Below are 18,875 nucleotides of genomic sequence, written 5' to 3' on the forward strand. Positions count from 1 at the left end.
AGGTGAGGCTGTCAAGCACCTGACTCTAATTAAGGCCCCTCTGATGCTATAAAAGGGCTCACTCCAGTCAGGCCAAAGGGAGCCAGGGAGCCAGAGGAGAGGAAGTGAGTGTGAGGAACTGGGAGCAAGAGGCGTGCAAGAAGCTGAGAGTGAGTAGGCATCCTGCTGGAGGACTGAGAAGTGCAAGCATTATCAGACATCAGGAGGAAGGTCCGGTGGTGAGGACACAGAGGGTGTTGGGAGGAGGCCGTGGGGAAGTAGCCCAGGGAGTTGTAGCTGTCGCACAGCTGTACCAGGAGGCACTCTAGACAGCTGCAATCCACAGGGCCCTGGGCTGGAACCTGGAGTAGAGGGTGGGCCTGGGTTCCCCCAAACCTCCCAACTCCTGATCAAACACAGGAGGAATTGACCTGGACTGTGGCTTGTACCAGAGGGGAAGGTCTCTGAGCTGTTTCCTGACCCACAGGGTGAATCTGTGAGGTGAGCAAATCCGCCAATAAGTGCAGGACCCACCAAGGTAGAGGAGGAACTTTGTCACAGTCTATAATATATAACTACACTATTGTTGTACGTAAAGTAAATAAGGTTTTTTAAAATGTTTAAGAAGCTTCATTTAAAATTAAATTAAAATGCAGATCCCCCGGACCAGTGGCCAGGACCCAGGCAGTGTGAGTGCCACTGACAATCAGCTCGCATGCCACCTTCAGCATACGTTCCGTAGGTTGCCTACCCCTGTATTAAGCTAAAGAGTAGGCTTGGAAGGATTCAATTTTGATGGCACACAGACACACTGATGGAAAATATCTCCACTGGTGATGTTTGAAATGTACAGCCTGGCAAAGTGAGAAAACTTTTAACTTTTAAAATATGAATGTATGATGTCTTTAAATATTGTCTGACCGCCAGCCACTGACCCACACTTTCTTCACAACTATGAAAACTTAAATTGATGTAAAAAAAATTACAAATAAACCTGTGTTATCCATTGAAATTACAAATATTGAATTCTGCCAAGCCTAAGAAGCAAACACTTCCTGTTGACTTTTTACTGGAACAGTGCCAAGCATTACTGATACTTTCAACACAGGAAAATGACTACAGTAGTAGATTTTTAGAAAGGGGTGAGAGTGTGCTGCTTATCTTCACCAAGAAAGGAGGATGGGTGGGTTGCTTTTTGTTGTTCCAGATCTAGCCCCACCCAATCTCTCAACTATGAATACAAACTTGTATGAAGGAGAATGTGTTTAACTGCTGGACCAGAAATACCTTATGATGATGAGGTTCAAGTGAGTGCACTGAGGTCTCAAAAATAGTGTATATTTTAGTGAGTTTCATGTACAGGATTCTCAGGCAGACACTCACAAACTTCTTGCTCTTTGGTTGCTAGCTATCACAGAATAGTGTATCAATGCGCATCCTTTTCAGATGCCGTAGTTTTCTTTGTTGGCTCCCTCCTTGGCTGGTCCAGGCTGTGTAAGGTTACATTTACGTTTCTTTGTTCTAAACAATCTTAATAATACAGACTTGGAAAGAGATCCAATAGGAGGAACTGTATGACTGCCCATGCTTGCGGGAATAGCATCCCTTAAGAAGTAAACCCACAACAGGAAGCTTTTTTTTTTTTTCATGATGCGACCAAATTCTCATGGTGTGACAGTAACTAAAGGTAAATGGCTTCCTGGGAATGGACACTTCCTGGTCTGTTACCTGCTACTGAGATGATTTAGAGGTTCTGGGCCAAAAGCAGGAGCCAGTTGAGTCTAGATGCTGGATACAGGGTTTGAAATGTTCTTGCTCAGCAATGTCCAATTAAAAACTCTCATTTGTCCTGGTAGGAACTTCACTTGTTAGGAGCAGCAGGGTGAGGGGCCGAATGGTGGTGGATTCCAGGGCGTGGGGAGAGACTGCATCAATAAACTATCATTTTTCCTTTAGGCAAAGTCTTGAATTTGGGACCAAAAGCCGGCCAGAGCTATGTGCCAAATGCGTGAATGTTTGTGGTGCCATTGGGCTGTTCTGGCAGGGTCTGCGTTCTGCTGGTGGATTAGGATCAGTTCTGCGGGCTCTCAACTTGTGCAGTAGAATTCAGAAGCCAAAAACTAACTGGATGTCTTGGTGCTTATATTCTTGGCCTGAACAGGGAATGACAAGAACTGACTCCGCTGTGCCCTGAACTATTCTGAGTGTTGCATCTTAGCTCCTGCACAGAACTGAAGGTCGCAGAGGGAGTGGAATCGGAGTGACTCTTGCCACAGCTGGAGAGGAACGGATCAGAGGTGCTCAGAGCAGCCTGTGCGTGTCAGCGGAGAGATGGGGAAAACAGCAGATTCAACTGAGCACAGTCCACAAGGACTTTGTAATGGGGAACCTGAGGCAGAAAGGGAGATGGAAACTCAAAAGAATCCTCAACAAGAACAGTTATTAATGGAGTTGCCAAGTAGGAATGGAGATGCAACGAGAGAACGAGACCCAGGTAATCACAGATTCGTGGTCAGGGAACGGGAGGGGGAGACGCATGCTGGGCTTTGCAATTTCCCCTTCCACTGAGGGTTTGTCTCCTTGCGTTTGCCTAGGTAGCAAGGCCCTGACTGCCCCAGTGGGCTTCTGTCAGCAGTTACCCAGCCTGAACTTGTAACCGCCCTTTTCTATGTGCAGCGGAGGGTTGTGGATGAACAGTTCTGGGTGGCAATGTGTCACTCCTGTTTAAAGAGCAAAAGGCAATGAAATGCTACGAACGAACCCCAGGACACAGTGGGGTGCCAAATATCTATGTGTACTAACTACACACAGACACACCAGGCCCAGCTACAAGCACACTGCTGCTCGGGCTGGCTTCTCAAATCTAAAACACAGTGAGCGCCGCTGGAGGGCACACTAGCTATTTAAAGGGGCGCTAGCCCTATTTCTGCACACTACAGCATCCATATCTATAACGCTGGGCCCCTGTTCTGTGTTCATCCCTCTGCTTACCGTGAAGGCCAGAATCTCAAACAGGAGAGCACAGGCCCCTTCACATAGTCTTGTATTTCTAGTCAAGTGCCTAGAGACCAGTCAGGCTGGGGCCCGTTGTGCTGGGTGCTGTACAAATGTACACACAATGAAAGTCCCAGCCCCAAAGCACTTAGTCTCACCACATTTGGGGCACTCCCAGGGTCCCCCACTTGCGCATGACAAGGAGCCAGGTGTGTGGGGACAGTGAAATTCCTACCTTCCGTTGAGGAGCCCGTGTTCAAGCTGGATTTTCCCTAGGCCTTCTGAAAACGTGGCTCTGGGCATTTGGGGAAGGCTGTTTGTGAAGGCTGGGTGGGGCCACAGAGCTGTTCTCCCAGCCCCACACTGGCTCAGAGGGTGGACTTCTTTTGCACAGGGTTTATTCCCTGGGTAATGAGCCAGTGTCCCCAGTTCCTTCATTTTTCAGAGTGTCTGAAGTCTAGGTGCTGCGACACCTTCTCAGCTGTCTGGTGGAATCAATAGAGGCGGGAGGGATTGCTCAGTGGTTTGAGCATTGGCCTGCTAAACCCAGGGTTGTGAGTTCAATCCTTGAGGGGGCCATTTAGGGAACTGGGGTAAAAATCCATCTGGGGATTGGTCCTGCTTTGAGCAGGCGGTTGGACTAGAGACCTCCTGAGGTCCCTTCCAACCCTGATATTCTATGAACAGATAGTAGATTTTCCCCCCACACTCACCGAGGGAGGGGCATGGGTTCGTGTGTTCAGCTGCTCTGGGCTCAGAGCTGCCTGACCTAAGGCAGAGGAGCTGGTCCCAGACACGGCTCAGGGCACAGACTGCAGAGAAGGGGAGTGAGAGACCCGTTCCTATCCCTTCTGTCTGACAGCTGGGAGCTGGTCACCCTTCTGATGCTCCAGGAGAGCCTGGACTGGAAGAGGGGGATTAGCTAGACCCATTTATCCTCTAACAGGAGCCGAGATCCCTGTAACTCGGTGGGATTTGGGGAGGACATTGTTGGAACTCTGTGGTTTTAACTAATATCCAGGCACGTGCAAGGGCACACGCATTCCAGCAATACAAATAAATACCTGGTCTGTGGCTGCTCCCATGCTGCTGGTTACTGACGTTGGCTCCCCGATCCGCTGCCGTGGAGCAGCCCTGCGGGCATTCATGACTTCTCTTTCAGGTTGTGTCTGTCCCTTCAGGAAACCATTAGTATGGGGCACAGCTGCAGGTCTGGTCGTCATCATCATTGGTTTGGGGGTAGCTCTGGCAGGTGAGTTCCCAGCCCGTCTGGCCTCCTCTGTGCTTCCCATTCAGTTGCATGTTCTCCCCTCCCAGCCTGTCTGACCTCAGCACTGGGTTCAGGAAGGATTCACATGAGATGTCTTTCCAATTCCTTCCCCGCCCACCGGCCCCAGTGCCCATCACTCCCTCTGTACAGCTCAAACACACACGCCCCATATTACACACACCTGGAGCAATGGAGTGAACATAATTCCCACCACAGGATCTCTAGCTCATCTGCACAGTGTTCCTGTGAGGACACAGGACAGGGTTTGCAAGTACTACAGTGTTTCTGAGACAGGCTTGATTAGGAAGTGGACACAGGGAGAGGAGGGGAGCTCACTGCAGCCCAGCTGGGAAATAAACCTATCCGTCAAGTTGGAACGCAGATGGGAGAGTTTCCACCTCGGCTATTAACCACTCCAGTTGGCACACGCCGTAAATGCTGTTTATGCTGCTAAATGTGACCCTTATTATAGATTCACTGCACACAGATTTTCATTTCAGTCGCTGCCATGTTCCCCCCAGCTCCCTCCACTGGAGCCTGGCAAGAACAGCAGTTCAAATAACTCCCTCAACGTTAAAAAACCCAGGCAGTGCATAGCAGAGGCTGCTCATAGCACTCTGGGCATCCAGACCACCTTAACTCTGCCCCCCATAGACACTCCGTGAAAATCCAGCTGTGCTCTCCATCCATGCCAAGCCCAGGAAACAGGCTGCTGCCCTCTTTAGCCTAATGTGGTGAAGTGCCTGATGGAGGCTCATGCATGGTTAGTGTTCAGTATCAGTTGCCATCTAGATTGGACACAGTGCCATGCAAGAGCAATCAGACCCCCACTCCTCATGAAGGACCCATTCTGTTCTGGCACAGAGGGCTTGGCATAGCAGCTACCCAGCCCCTCACATGCTGGGGCCCTCGGGCTCTCTGAGGCAGCCAACTCTCCCTGTGTCACTAAGCCCAGTTGCAGGGAGTCTAAATACCTAACCTCCCCCCTGCCCGGGACATCCCCCGGAAAGCAGCACCGTCCATGTGAGACTCCTGCTCCTCTGCCTGGGCTCAGACACAAACATAGGATTAGTGTGCTATGCAGAGTGCCCTACTCGGCACGTGATTGGAGCAGGCCAGCGTCACTACAAGGGGGCAGAGTTAAGGTGATCGTGGAGAGGTAACATGCTCTGCAGTGCACATGTTCCTGATGTCTCTAATAGCCCTGCCATGCTTACTAGGCTCTTGTTGGGAAGCCAGGGAATTAAATAACATGATCAGGGTCCTTGGGCTGAGCACCGTGACCCTATCCCAGCTCCTATGGAAATTAATGCAGAGCGTCTATGTATTTTAATAGGCTAGTATAAGGGGGAGCTGTCTCAGGGTGCCCCCTTGTGGCCTAACATGGCCCTGCAGGTGTGCTGCCTCCAGCTCCCTCTTTGTGTCTTGTACCAAGTACCTTAAATTAAGATTCCTCCCCTCTTCTGCTGTCGCATTAAGTACTGTACAGCAAATCAAACTGTTCCTTTGCCCGTCAAGTCTAATGTCTGTTCCCCTGGATTCAGGGATCCCCCACCCAGCCCTCCTGGGCCTGTGTGGTTCTTTGGGTAGATTCCTCTCCTCGGATCAGGAGTCTCTGAGCCTCTTTCTAGGGTCTGTGCTGGCCCCTTCCAACTCCTTCTCCGCAGAGATCAGCCAGCAACCAGCCCTCCTCTCCCTCGGAGGTTCTCTGCTGCCTCTCTGGGAACTTCTCTTCTCTCCAGGCCTGGACTGGTTTTTAACCCCATGACCGCCTGTCCTGGGCCACCAGGAATTTCCCCAGCTGGGGAGGAGGGTGGAGTGAGGGACAGGTAGGGCTGGCCCCATTACCTTTGGAGGCCGGTTATGCTGTGACAGGCAAGACCAGCCCCAGTGTAACTTCTGTTACTCACCCCATTCAAACCATTGCACAGGCCCCTTCCAACCCCTCCCTGGTGCTGCTCATATGGATTAGGGAGTCGGACAGTCCCAGTTCTGTGCAGCAGCCAGGTGTGGGTCAGGCCTGAGGTTAAAACATTGGCCTGGGCATTGGGATTCCTGGGTTCTGTTCCCAGATCTGCCCCTGGGTGACTGGACAGAATGCCTCAGTTTCCCCTTAGTAAAATGTGGTTAATTGCACTTCCCTGCCTCACAGGGTGGGGGAAATGTGAGACTAAAATCAACCATGCTTGTGGGGAACTTGGGTGCTGCTATTGTGGGTGTGTGCATGCTGAAAGGTTTATAAATAGGAAGGGTGGGCCAGGAGGTCGTGCCTCTGTCTAGGCATCTACACTACACCCGTCATGGGGGTGCCTGAGCTTGGCCTATACAAGTGACGGCAGCGCCTGTGTGTGTCCGTTCCTAGCCATCTGGGGCAAACCATTGCAGAGCCAGATCCAGCATAACTGCTGGATTTGTGTGCAGGTGCCCGGAGATTGTGCCCCAGCCTGTCACTGCCCTGGCCAGATAAGTTTTTCCAGTGGATCTAACAACTCACAGCACAGAAGCAGCTTCCCATGGCTGAGGTGCTGGTGCCACCCTGTGGCCGAGGTGCTCAGGTTCCCGCCTCTGAGTCCAGTTAGTGCCACGGGCTGAGCGTGCCCCTGAAATTCATCTTACAAAAGCGCCATAGCCGACACTTGTGTGAGCCCTCCCTGGACTCGGGAGGGGTGCGATGTGAGCGAAGGACTGGCCAGGACTCCTGGGTTCACATCACAGCTCGGCCCCCTGACTCCCTGTGACCTGGAGCCAACCCCTCCCCTTCTGTATTGCCAGCCCCCGGCTGGCTAAGCAGAAACCATGTGGGGTAGAGAACTCAAACTAATGGCATTAAACTGAGCAAAGGGAAAATATCTTCTAGTCCCATGGAATCTAACTCCAGAGACCTATTTGCCCCAGGGAAGCCCTGGGGAGAGTCTATAAAGAATAAAGACCCAGCCTCCTCCATCTTCAGGCAGTGGAAGGTGTGTCCCCAATAAAGCTTTTCCAAGCCTAGTTTCTAAGAGTCTCCAAGTTTTGACTCCACAATACGTCCTTCCCCATTGTACAGGCATTGGGTTTGCTGCAGATCCAGCGTCTCTCTGTGCTGCAGCGCGAGCTGCCGAACCAGCCCTCATCCATCAGAAAAGCACAGTCGCCGCCTCCTCTTATCGGAAACCTGCAACACAGACCCAGGGGTGGGAGTCAGGGAGGGGCTGGGCATTGCCCATCAATCACGGACAGGGGGAGACTCCACCACAGGGCTGGGCAGCCAGAGGAGCAGCTGCACCGAGAGGCATCGGTCTGGCTTTAGACTCCTCCCTGGCACAAGGGGGAAAATAAAGGTGTAGGAACACAAGTAGTGGCTATTGCACAGCAGGGAGAGGAGAAACGGAGTGGGGCTGAAAGACGACAGCTGGGGCTTCCAGAATAGTCTTTATGCTGGTAGATATTAGGCACGACTTGCCCACTACTCAGCTTTGCCTGACGCTCTACCCTACCCCCAACTTTCTCTCCAGGCCCATTTAGCGCAGAGGGAAGAGAATCCACAGGCCTCTCACAAGACAGCGAGCAGCACCAGCTCTCTGCGGAGAAGAATTTGATATGATCCTCCCCAGGCAGCTGGGGGACTGTCAGAGAGGCCGCAGGCCTGTTTCAAACCCGATGGGCTGTCAGGACAGACTGTTAGTAGTGAAATCAGATTTCTCCCTACAGCCTTCCCATGGAGAGAAACTCAAATTTCCCCAACAGTGAAGGACCCTGTTCTTCTCCGCACACCACTCCTCAGAGTGGGCTTAGGGAGTCTAACTTCCACCCGGACAGCCCAATGGGGAAGGGGGAGCTCAGTTAATGTCTCCTCCAGCAACCTCCCTTGTGCCCAGAACTGTGGTGTATTGTAAACTCCGTGGGGCAGGGACCCTCTTTCTGTTCTGTGATCGTACAGCGCCTGGCACAATGGGGCCCTGGTCTAGGGGCTCTGCATTACTATGAATTACAAACAATAACAACACTGCACGGGGGACTCAAACGCTGCTGGAATACTGGTTTTAGTCCATGAAAACCAAATACCAATAAGACCCCCACCCCAAACAACCTTGGTTAAATATTTTCTTCATCTTTTGACAGCACGGCAGGCACCTGTGATCTAACCCAGAAAATGTTACTGGAGGGAGAGCGTAGCACTGGGATGTGGTCTCCCTCCCTGATGGGTGGAGAGAGAGCCATGACCGCCCCCCTCCGGCGGGCAGAACCGGGATACCTGCAGCCACCCCGCCGGAAGCAGGGGTGGTGGGGCAGGAACAGGAACTATAAAAGGCCAGCCCACTAGCTCAGTTGGGGCAGAGCTGCCAGAGGAGCTGGATGTCTCTCCCTTGCTGCTGGAGCCTGGACCTGATGGAGGCTGCTCCTGTGCCAGAGACCGGCAAGGGCTGCCAGACACCAGGGACACGGAGGAGCCGTTGGAGCTACTGCTTGCCCTTTACCCGGGCAAGACTGATGACAGCCCCAAAATGCAGGTACCTGGACTGGGAGTGTAGGAAGGAGCCCAGGGAAGGTGAATAGGGTTTGGCTTTGTGTGGTGAACTGGGAATGTTCTTAATGTTTTCTCTGAATACGGTGTTGGTGCCTCAGTGTCCCCTAGGCAGTTCTTAAGTATCTAGGCGGTGGAATAAGGGTATGTGATTGCTGCAGAGCAAGGGGCCAGTGCACCTAAATGCCTGACCTGCTGTCTCCTAGCAACTGATGGCCTGGGCCCCCCCTCTGCAAAGGTGCCAACTGAAGGTGTTGGAGACAAAGAGGTTGGGTGACCTCCTGGCCCAGGAAAGGAACTCCGCAGAGAGGAGGGGCTGGAGGTGGTTTGAGTCGAGCTGGCTGGGGACGAGAAGTGAGGGCCGACGTGGGGGTCTGGCTCATTGCCCCCCCCCCATGGACCCAGCTGAGGGGTCCTGGTCACTGTACCTACCAGCTCTGTTTTAGACCCTGTTCCTGTCATCAAATAAATCTGTTTTACTGGCTGGCTGAGAGTCACGTCTGACTGCAAAGTGGGGGTGCAGGACCCGGTGGCTTTCCCAGGACCCTGCTGGGGCAGGCTCACTGTGGGAAGCGCACGGAGGAGCTCATAGACTCATAGGTCAGAAGGGACCAATCTGATCATCTAGTCTGACCTCCTGCACAAGGCAGGCCACAGAACCCCACCCATCCAATTTTATAACAACCCCTATCCCAGGACCGAGTTATTGAAATCCTCAAAATTGGTTTGAAGACCTGCTGAATGCTCCAAGGAGAGACCCAGGAGGTGAAGCCGTGTGAGCTTCTTGCCCTGCAGACAGTCTGCTCCGAGGGAGAGAAGGCTCCCCAAAGTCCTGACTGGCTTTGTGGGGAGCAGTTCCAGAGCATCACCCAGGGACTATGATGCTATTGACTTCCCTGCCTGCACAGACAGCAAGTGCTAATGCATAGGGCAGCTGTTTATGGTGAACACTAAACTGGGAGGAGTGGTAGATATGCTGGAGGGCAGGGATCAGGTACAGAGGGACCTAGACAAATTAGAGGATTGGGCCAAAAGAAATCTGATGAGGTTCAACAAGGACAAGTGCAGAGTCCTGCACTTAGGATGGAAGAATCCCATGCACTGCTACAGACTAGGGACCGAGTGGCTTGGCAGCAGTTCTGCAGAAAAGGACCTAGGGGTTACAGTGGACGAGACGCTGGATATGAGTCTACAGTGTGCCCTTGTTGTCAAGAAGGCTAACAGCATTTTGGGCTGTATAAGTAGGGGCACTGCCAGCAGATTGAGGGGTGAGGAACTGGAGTAAAACTCTGTCTGGGGATTGGTCCTGCTTTGAGCAGGGGGTTGGACTAGATGACCTCCTGAGATCCCTTCCAATCTTAATATTCTACGATTCTATTCGGCATTGGCGAGGCCTCAGCTGGAGTACTGTGTCCAGTTTTGGGCCCCACGCTACAAGAAAGATGTGGAGAAATTGGAGAGAGTCCAGCAGAGGGCAACAAAAACAATTGGGGGCTGGAGCACATGACTTATGCGGAGAGGCTGAGGGGATTGGGGGGAGGGTTAGCCCAGTAGTTTGAGCATTGGCCTGCTAAACCAAGGGCTGTGAGTTCAGTCCTTGAGGGGGCTATTTAGAGATCTGGGGCAAAATCAGTACTTGGTCCTGCTAGTGAAGGCAGGGGGCTGGACTCAGTGACCTTCAAGGTCCTTTCCAGTTACATGAGATAGCTGTGTGTGTGTGTGTGTGTGTGTATATATATATATATATATATATATATATATATATGTTTAATCTGCAGAAGAGAAGAATGAGGGGGGATTTGATAGCTGCTTTCAACCTCCTGAAAGGGGGTTCCAAAGAGGATGGATCTAGACTGTTCTCAGTGGTACCTGATGTCAGAACAAGGAGCAATGGTCTCAAGTTGCAGTGGGGGAGGTTTAGGTTGGATATTAGGAAAAACTTTTTGACTAGGAGGGTGGTGAAGCAGTGGAATGGGCTCCCTAGGGAGGTGGTGGAATCTCCTTCCTTAGAGGTTTTTAAGGCCTGCTTGACAAAGCCCTGGCTGGGATGATTTAGTTGGGGATTGGTCCTGCTTTGAGCAAGGGGTTGGGACTAGATGACCTCCTGAGGTCACTTCCAACCCTGATGTTCTATGATTCTATGATACTAACATGAGCCCAGCTGTATCTGCCAATAGTCTGGGGAAGGGGGTGCAGTGAGATTGTATGGGTTGGGATTTATCTATTGCCTTGGGATCTGCTGAGGGGCCCAGGAGGGTTTAGCAGCTGGCAGAGGGGGTTGAATCCAGGTCTGCCTGCATTAGGAATCCTCTGTACCACAGTAACAACATTAGTGCAATTGAATTGGTGCAAATTGCTAACGTAGATGAGCTGCAGTGGTGCAGAAAGGGACTAGCTGTGGTGCAATTGGCTGTAGTAAGTTACCAGAGCAGAACATGCTGCTCTGACACTTCTGTGCAAGGGGTTTGCAGTAATGTAACTTTCTCCTCATCCTTACACCAGTGCCAGCTGACCCGCTGCAGGTGGGCTGTGAGTCCCAGCTCACTGCAGGACTGGCCGGCTATTGCAATGAGCGGCATTGGCTCACACAGCGTAAGGTGAGATCTGTGAGGTTGGGGTTCCACACCTGCAGGTACAGGGAGCCCCCAGGACGCAGTGGGGTCAGACGGTGGAGATGGCACCAGTCTGGGGCTTCTTACTGTGCCCTGTCCATTCTAGGCAGTACTGGAAGGGGCCCACAGGCCTGGCAGCCTTTCTCCTGGGGTCCCGTGTATTCCCATATCCAGCTCTGTACAGGGTGTGAAAAGTGAAACTGTGCAACACAGCTGCAGCAGCTCCCTGAAATGAGTGACACAAATCACACACTGAGCAGGACTGTAAAGCATCGTATGCACTGACTGCCCTGATCTGTTTGTGCATGAGCACTAGTGCGCATAGCACACTGCACCGTGAAATCTCCAGGGAAATACATGCCTGGTGCATGATCTGCTCGTTCTTTGATCACCACGGCACCGGCTGCTAATGTTCTCCTAAACTTGTGTGTCCTAGTCCCAGGGGAAGGCTTAAACTAGCTACGGAATTATTGTGGTGCAAAATGAAGTACAAAAAAAGTGACATGCACAAAAATGGCTGGAGGGGTTTGAGTCCAACTCCTCCCCACCCCAAAAAGGAGTCAACACAAAATTCCCCTGAGGCTAAGAGAGAACAGGAGTGATTGGGGGCAAGAGGTGTGGGGGTGGGCAGACTAACTGACATGGTGTTTGGAATGGGTTAGCAACTCTTCCCCACAGTGACCCTAATAACCCTGCCTCTGCTTATTCACCTACTGCTCTGACCTTGCCAATAGCTCCTTAGTGTCAGTTATGGGTGGCCCCACTGCTGCTGCTCTCTCTGGCACTGAAAGAGTTACACTGCAGGCCGATCAGCTGGGGCTTCTAGATTCTAGCTGCTGTATTGGGGGAGAAATGTCTGTAGATGAGAAGTGCATCAGGTTGCAATTGGCCAGTCAGTGTAACTGGCCATTTCCTGTTACTGGAGCTCTGGCGCCGCCATGGGGCATTTTGTGTCCTTCCTTCTCACCTGCCTTTTATTGCTCTTGATCGTGTGGATGTTGATCTTGTGCCTGGGATGAAAAGCTCTGAGCTGTGTTAGTCCCCCCAGGCTGGGAGTGTCACATTTGCCTGGCAGGAAGGATTCCTGTATCACAACAAAGGTCTCCATCGCCCTGTGTCTGGCTGTGCTGGACGGGCCCAGGCAGCGGGTGTTCAGTCTGGGGAAGGGAAGGGAGTTTGTTCCCATCATCATCTCAGCCTGCCTCTCCTGGGAAGCCAAGCGCAGAGCAGGGGGAGGGGGGCAGCAGCCCAGGCTAGCAGAACTCCTTGGGGTAACAGATCTGGCAAATCAGATTGAACGTGATCTCTCATCCAGTGTCACTCTTCCTGCTGCTGGCCCGGTAACTGTTCCCTCTGTCTGCAGCTCCCTGCCCAGCCCCTGCTCTAACACTCCACTTGGGCTTGGTTCTCTGTCCTCCGAAGCATGAGCTGTTTGTCAGTTGCATCCCTAATGAACGTGAACCCAAGACAGCAGCCCAGTGAGATGGGGTTCAAGTAACCCCCTTTGGGGGCTGGATTCCCAGCATCCTTCCCTCCCAGCAGCTTCCAGGGGGAGTGTCAGAAGCCTGGGGTGCCAGGGCTCAGCTCTCCCCACAGACGGGCAGGCCCCCTCTTACAACATCTGTTATGTTCCCATTTTCAGTGTGGCGATCTAGGAGTTCTCCAGCTGCCCTGTGCCCCTGCTGCCCGGACGGCTGGGTTGGATACCAAGGGAAATGCTACTATTTCTCCGAGGCCGAAGGGAACTGGAACAACAGCCAGAGCCACTGCTCTGCCCTCGGTGCCTCCCTGGCTGGGATCGACAGTGAGCAGGAAATGGTAAGAGACTCTCCTTGCAATGGCCTGGCCTTGGCTCAGTGCCGGCTGCTGCAGTAGGACCTGGGCTCTGCCCCTGTAGGATGAGGAGCGACTCTGAGCCCTCTTGTGCTGGGAGACCGAGTGAATGGACTTCTAGCCACTGAATGCCAGGCCTGGTTGGACCTGTGGCTCTAGTGTCAGTCTGTGACCGCAAGGATCTTCCCCTGTCAGCGTTCTCAATAGGAGACTGCCCCTCTCTAGGGCTGGGCTGACTCAGGTGTCTCCTGGGCTGCATGGGACTGGAGAGGGGGTTGAGATCCCAGCTCAACTTGGATAGGTGAAAGGGCAGCCAGCTGAGGATGAAGGAGGCTCCTGTTAGCCCTGGCCCCTTCTGGCTGAGGACTGGGGGGGCTCTTCTCTCATCCCTGTCCCCTCCCAGCATCCCTTAGTGAGATCAGCTGGGCTCTTTCTTTCCTCTTCTCCTGCAATGGTGAGGGGAGCTTAGTTGCTCTGTATGGAGAGGCTTTGACACAGAACGTGGCCTTGCTCCCCCCAGCCCACCATGCAGCTTAGACCCAGCAGCACCCAAGAGCTGCCCCAGCCCAGGGGAGATTGGGAGCTGGGTTTGGGGTGGGAGGGTTAATACTGAGCTGGGCAAGAGGGAGGAGACAATCCCCAGCCACCCCCTGGAAACACTCAGAGCCCTTCCGTGTACACCTGAGATTCCCCCCCACCCCCAGAGCCTGGGGGAGCAGCAGGGTCGGGGCTTTGACGCCACCTCTCCCTTCGCTGTTTTTAGGCTTTCCTGCTGCGTTATAAAGGCAAACACCAGCATTGGATCGGCCTCTGGAGGGAGCAGGGGCTGGGCCAGCCCTGGAAATGGGTCAACGGCACCGAATTCAACAAGCTGTGAGTCTTTTTGATCCAGCCCTTCTGTGTGGCGTTACTGCTGCTCCTTATGCTGATACTCACCTGGAATCTCCCCCTGGGACAGTTTGGGTGGGTTAGGCCTGTGGGGGCCCATCCAAACCCAGCTGGGGGTGGGGGGAGCAGGAAATGAGGTTAAAATATCCCCCCAGCATAAATGCTCCATGGAGGCCAGTTGATCTTAGAACATCTCCTGGCCCAGCTGCCCCCGCTGGGGACGGGGCCTGTGGCTGGTGCAGGAGGGGAAATCGGGAGCGGGGGGGCTGTGGCTGGGGCAGGAGGGGGAATCGTGAGGGGCTGTGAGTGCAGCAGCTCCCTGCGCTGTACGAGTGTCTCCCCCTGTCTGCGACTGATGGGGAAACACCCAACTCCTGCCTGACACCAGCTCCCTGGCTTCTGTCTTGCAGGTTTCCGATAAGAGCAGATGGCGACTGTGCCTATCTGAATGACGAGAATAGGGTCAGCAGCTTGCGATGCACCAGTGAGAGACACTGGATCTGCACCAAACCTGGTGCGTTTACAAAGGCAAAGGAGGCGACAGTGGAAGGGGGCTCATAACAAGAGTATTATCAAAATTTAGCACTGGAAAAGCCTGTTCACCCCTTTCCAGGAGCCCATTGGGTTGGAATTGATTGTGTGTGTGTGTGTAGATCTTGTTCTACTGCTAGCAAAAAGACATTTTTTTCCTAACTTATTCTATCCTTATGGGCTATAATATTATACCAAGGGCAATGCAAAATTTCTACATGAGGTTTTGATACAAAGTTCCCATATACCAAGGCTCATCAATACAAGGTTTCTATATGAGGCTTTGATACAAAGTTTCATGAAAACAGGTCACACGTGGATGAACCCACTACACAGTTATATGAAAAAAATTATCAGAGATTTATCTACATTTGAAACCCACCAATTAGTGACCTCAGCAGTGCAGGGTCCTGTAGTGCTATTGACTTCCCTGCCTGCACAGACAGCAAATGCTAATGCATAGGGCAGCTGTTTATGGTGAACACTAAACTGGGAGGAGTGGTAGATATGCTGGAGGGCAGGGATCGGATACAGAGGGACCTAGACAAATTAGAGGATTGGGCCAAAAGAAATCTGATGAGGTTCAACAAGGACAAGTGCAGAGTCCTGCACTTAGGACGGAAGAATCCCATGCACTGCTACAGACTAGGGACCGAGTGGCTTGGCAGCAGTTCTGCAGAAAAGGACCTAGGGGTTACAGTGGACGAGACGCTGGATACGAGTCAACAGTGTGCCCTTGTTGCCAAGAAAGCTAACAGCATTTTGGGCTGTATAAGTAGGGGCACTGCCAGCAGATTGAGGGATGAGGATTGGGGGGTAGGATAGCTCAGTGGTTTGAGCACTGGCCTGCTAAACCCAGGGTTGTGAGTTCAACCCTTGAGGGGGCCATTTAGGGAAGTGGGATAAAACTCTGTCTGGGGATTGGTCCTGCTTTGAGCAGGGGGTTGGACTAGATGACCTCCTGAGATCCCTTCCAACCTTGATATTCTACAATTCTATTCAGCATTGGTGAGGTCTCAGCTGGAGTACTGTGTCCAGTTTTGGGCCCCACGCTACAAAAAAATGTGGAAAAATTGGAGAGAGTCCAGCAGAGGGCAACAAAAACAATTGGGGGCTGGAGCACATGACTTATGCGGAGAGACTGAGGGGATTAGGGGGAGGGATAGCCCAGTAGTTTGAGCATTGGCCTGCTAAACTAAGGGCTGTTAGTTCAATCCTTGAGGGGGCTGTTTAGAGATCTGGGGCAAAATCAGTACTTGGTCCTGCTAGTGAAGGCAGGGGGCTGGACTCAGTGACCTTCAAGGTCCTTTGCGGGAAGGAACCAGACACAGACAGCTTGTTTGCTCAGGAAGGCGCCCCGTCAGCCGGCGTGGCAGCCCTTTTATTCTTTCTGGTTACATTGTCAGCATGAATCAGCATGAATCACAGCCTTGTTTACTTGTTTCTTACTGGTGGAGGATCTCCCTTATCTCCCTGCTTCTCACCCGCTGCTTGCAAGCGTGACGTGCTATGTTTTTCATTCTACTCAGGCATGTAGTGCTGTACTTGCCTGGTCTTATGATCAGGGGGGGTAACGGGGGGTTGCAGGGATTAACTATCTGGTGGTTTGCCAGCCAGGATCAATCCCTACAGTCCTTTCCAGTTACATGAGATAGCTGTGTGTGTGTGTGTGTGTGTATATCTATATATATGTTTAATCTGCAGAAGAGAAGAATGAGGGGGGATTTGATAGCTGAAAGGGGGTTCCAAAGATAATGGATCTAGACTGTTCTCAGTGATACCTGATGTCAGAACAAGGAGCAATGGTCTCAAGTTGCAGTGGGGGAGGTTTAGGTTGGATATTAGGAAAAACTTTTTGACTAGGAGGGTGGTGAAGCAGTGGAATGGGCTCCCTAGGGAGGTGGTGGAATCTCCTTCCTTAGAGGTTTTTAAGGCCTGCTTGACAAAGCCCTGGCTGGGATGATTTAGTTGGGGATTGGTCCTGCTTTGAGCAAGGGGTTGGGACTAGATGACCTCCTGAGGTCACTTCCAACCCTGATGTTCTATGATTCTATGATACTAACATGAGCCCAGCTGTATCTGCCAATAGTCTGGGGAAGGGGGTGCAGTGAGATTGTATGGGTTGGGATTTATCTATTGCCTTGGGATCTGCTGAGGGGCCCAGGAGGGTTTAGCAGCTGGCAGAGGGGGTTGAATCCAGGTCTGCCTGCATTAGGAATCCTCTGTACCACAGTAACAACATTAGTGCAATTGAATTGGTGCAAATTGCTAACGTAGATGAGCTGCAGTGGTGCAGAAAGGGACTAGCTGTGGTGCAATTGGCTGTAGTAAGTTACCAGAGCAGAACATGCTGCTCTGACACTTCTGTGCAAGGGGTTTGCAGTAATGTAACTTTCTCCTCATCCTTACACCAGTGCCAGCTGCCCCGCTGCAGGTGGGCTGTGAGTCCCAGCTCACTGCAGGACTGGCCGGCTATTGCAATGAGCGGCATTGGCTCACACAGCGTAAGGTGAGATCTGTGAGGTTGGGGTTCCACACCTGCAGGTACAGGGAGCCCCCAGGACGCAGTGGGGTCAGACGGTGGAGATGGCACCAGTCTGGGGCTTCTTACTGTGCCCTGTCCATTCTAGGCAGTACTGGAAGGGGCCCACAGGCCTGGCAGCCTTTCTCCTGGGGTCCCGTGTATTCCCATATCCAGCTCTGTACAGGGTGTGAAAAGTGAAACTGTGCAACACAGCTGCAGCAGCTCCCTGAAATGAGTGACACAAATCACACACTGAGCAGGACTGTAAAGCATCGTATGCACTGACTGCCCTGATCTGTTTGTGCATGAGCACTAGTGCGCATAGCACACTGCACCGTGAAATCTCCAGGGAAATACATGCCTGGTGCATGATCTGCTCGTTCTTTGATCACCACGGCACCGGCTGCTAATGTTCTCCTAAACTTGTGTGTCCTAGTCCCAGGGGAAGGCTTAAACTAGCTACGGAATTATTGTGGTGCAAAATGAAGTACAAAAAAAGTGACATGCACAAAAATGGCTGGAGGGGTTTGAGTCCAACTCCTCCCGACCCCAAAAAGGAGTCAACACAACAGGGCCCTGACCTCTGCTGGGGCGGGGACTGTCTCTCCCTGTGTGTCTGTGCAGCGCCCGGCAAAAGGGCGACCTGATCTCAGCTGGGGCAGGGACTGTCTCTCCCTGTGTGTCTGTGCAGCGCCCAGCACAACGGGGCCCTGATCTCTGCTGGGGTGGGGACTCTCTCTCCCTGTGTGTCTGTGCAGCGCCCGGCACAACGGGGCCCTGATCTCAGCTGGGGCAGGGAGTGTCTCTCCCTGTGTGTCTGTGCAGCACCTGGCAAAACAGGGCCCTGAACTCAGCTGGGGCGGGGACTGTCTCTCCATGTGTGTCTGTGCAGCGCCCGGCACAAGGGCGCCCTGATCTCTGCTGGGGCAGGGACTGTCTCTCCCTGTGTGTCTGTGCAGCGCCCGGCAAAAGGGCGACCTGATCTCAGCTGGGGCAGGGACTGTCTCTCCCTGTGTGTCTGTGCAGCGCCCAGCACAACGGGGCCCTGATCTCTGCTGGGGTGGGGACTCTCTCTCCCTGTGTGTCTGTCCAGCACCCGGCACAACGGGGCCCTGATCTCAGCTGGGGTGGGGATTGTGTCTCCCTGTGTGTCTGTGCAGCGCCCGGCACAACGGGGCCCTGATCTCAGCTGGGGCAGGGACTGTCTCTCCCTGTGTGTCTGTGCAGCACCCGGCACAACAGGGCCCTGATCTCTGCTGGGGCAGGGACTGTCTCTCCCTGTGTGTCTGTGCAGCACCTGGCACAACAGGGCCCTGATCTCTGCTGGGGCAGGGACTGTCTCTCCATGTGTGTCTGTGCAGCGCCCGGCACAAGGGCGCCCTGATCTCTGCTGGGGCAGGGACTGTCTCTCCCTGTGTCTCTGTGCAGCGCCCGGCACAAGGGCGCCCTGATCTCTGCTGGGGCAGGGACTGTCTCTCCCTGTGTGTCTGTGCAGCGCCCAGCACAACGGGGCCCTGATCTCAGCTGGGGTGGGGACTGTTTCTCCCTGTGTGTCTGTGCAGCGCCTGGCACAACGGGGCCATGATCTCAGCTGGGGTGGGGACTGTCTCTCCCTGTGTGTCTGTGCAGCGCCTGGCACAACGGGGCCATGATCTCAGCTGGGGTGGGGACTTTCTCTCCCTGTGTGTCTGTGCAGCACCCAGCACAACAGGGCCCTGATCTCAGCTGGGGCAGGGGCTG

General features: G+C 53.1%; 1 protein-coding gene across 1 annotated transcript; it reads left to right on the forward strand.

Moving 5' to 3' along the window:
* Window positions 1-2,295: 2,295 nt before the first annotated feature.
* On the forward strand, window positions 2,296-14,641 carry LOC127033116 (C-type lectin domain family 7 member A-like). Its single transcript, XM_050920920.1, has 7 exons — window positions 2,296-2,473; window positions 4,136-4,225; window positions 7,290-7,416; window positions 8,345-8,394; window positions 12,843-13,177; window positions 13,956-14,065; window positions 14,491-14,641. Exons 1-7 carry the CDS (start codon window positions 2,311-2,313, stop codon window positions 14,639-14,641), a joined length of 1,026 nt encoding a protein of 341 aa, XP_050776877.1. The 5' UTR covers window positions 2,296-2,310.
* The last annotated feature ends 4,234 nt before the right edge of the window (window positions 14,642-18,875 follow it).

This window comes from Gopherus flavomarginatus, chromosome 12, assembly GCF_025201925.1.
Source record: "Gopherus flavomarginatus isolate rGopFla2 chromosome 12, rGopFla2.mat.asm, whole genome shotgun sequence".
NCBI lineage: Eukaryota > Metazoa > Chordata > Testudines > Testudinidae > Gopherus > Gopherus flavomarginatus.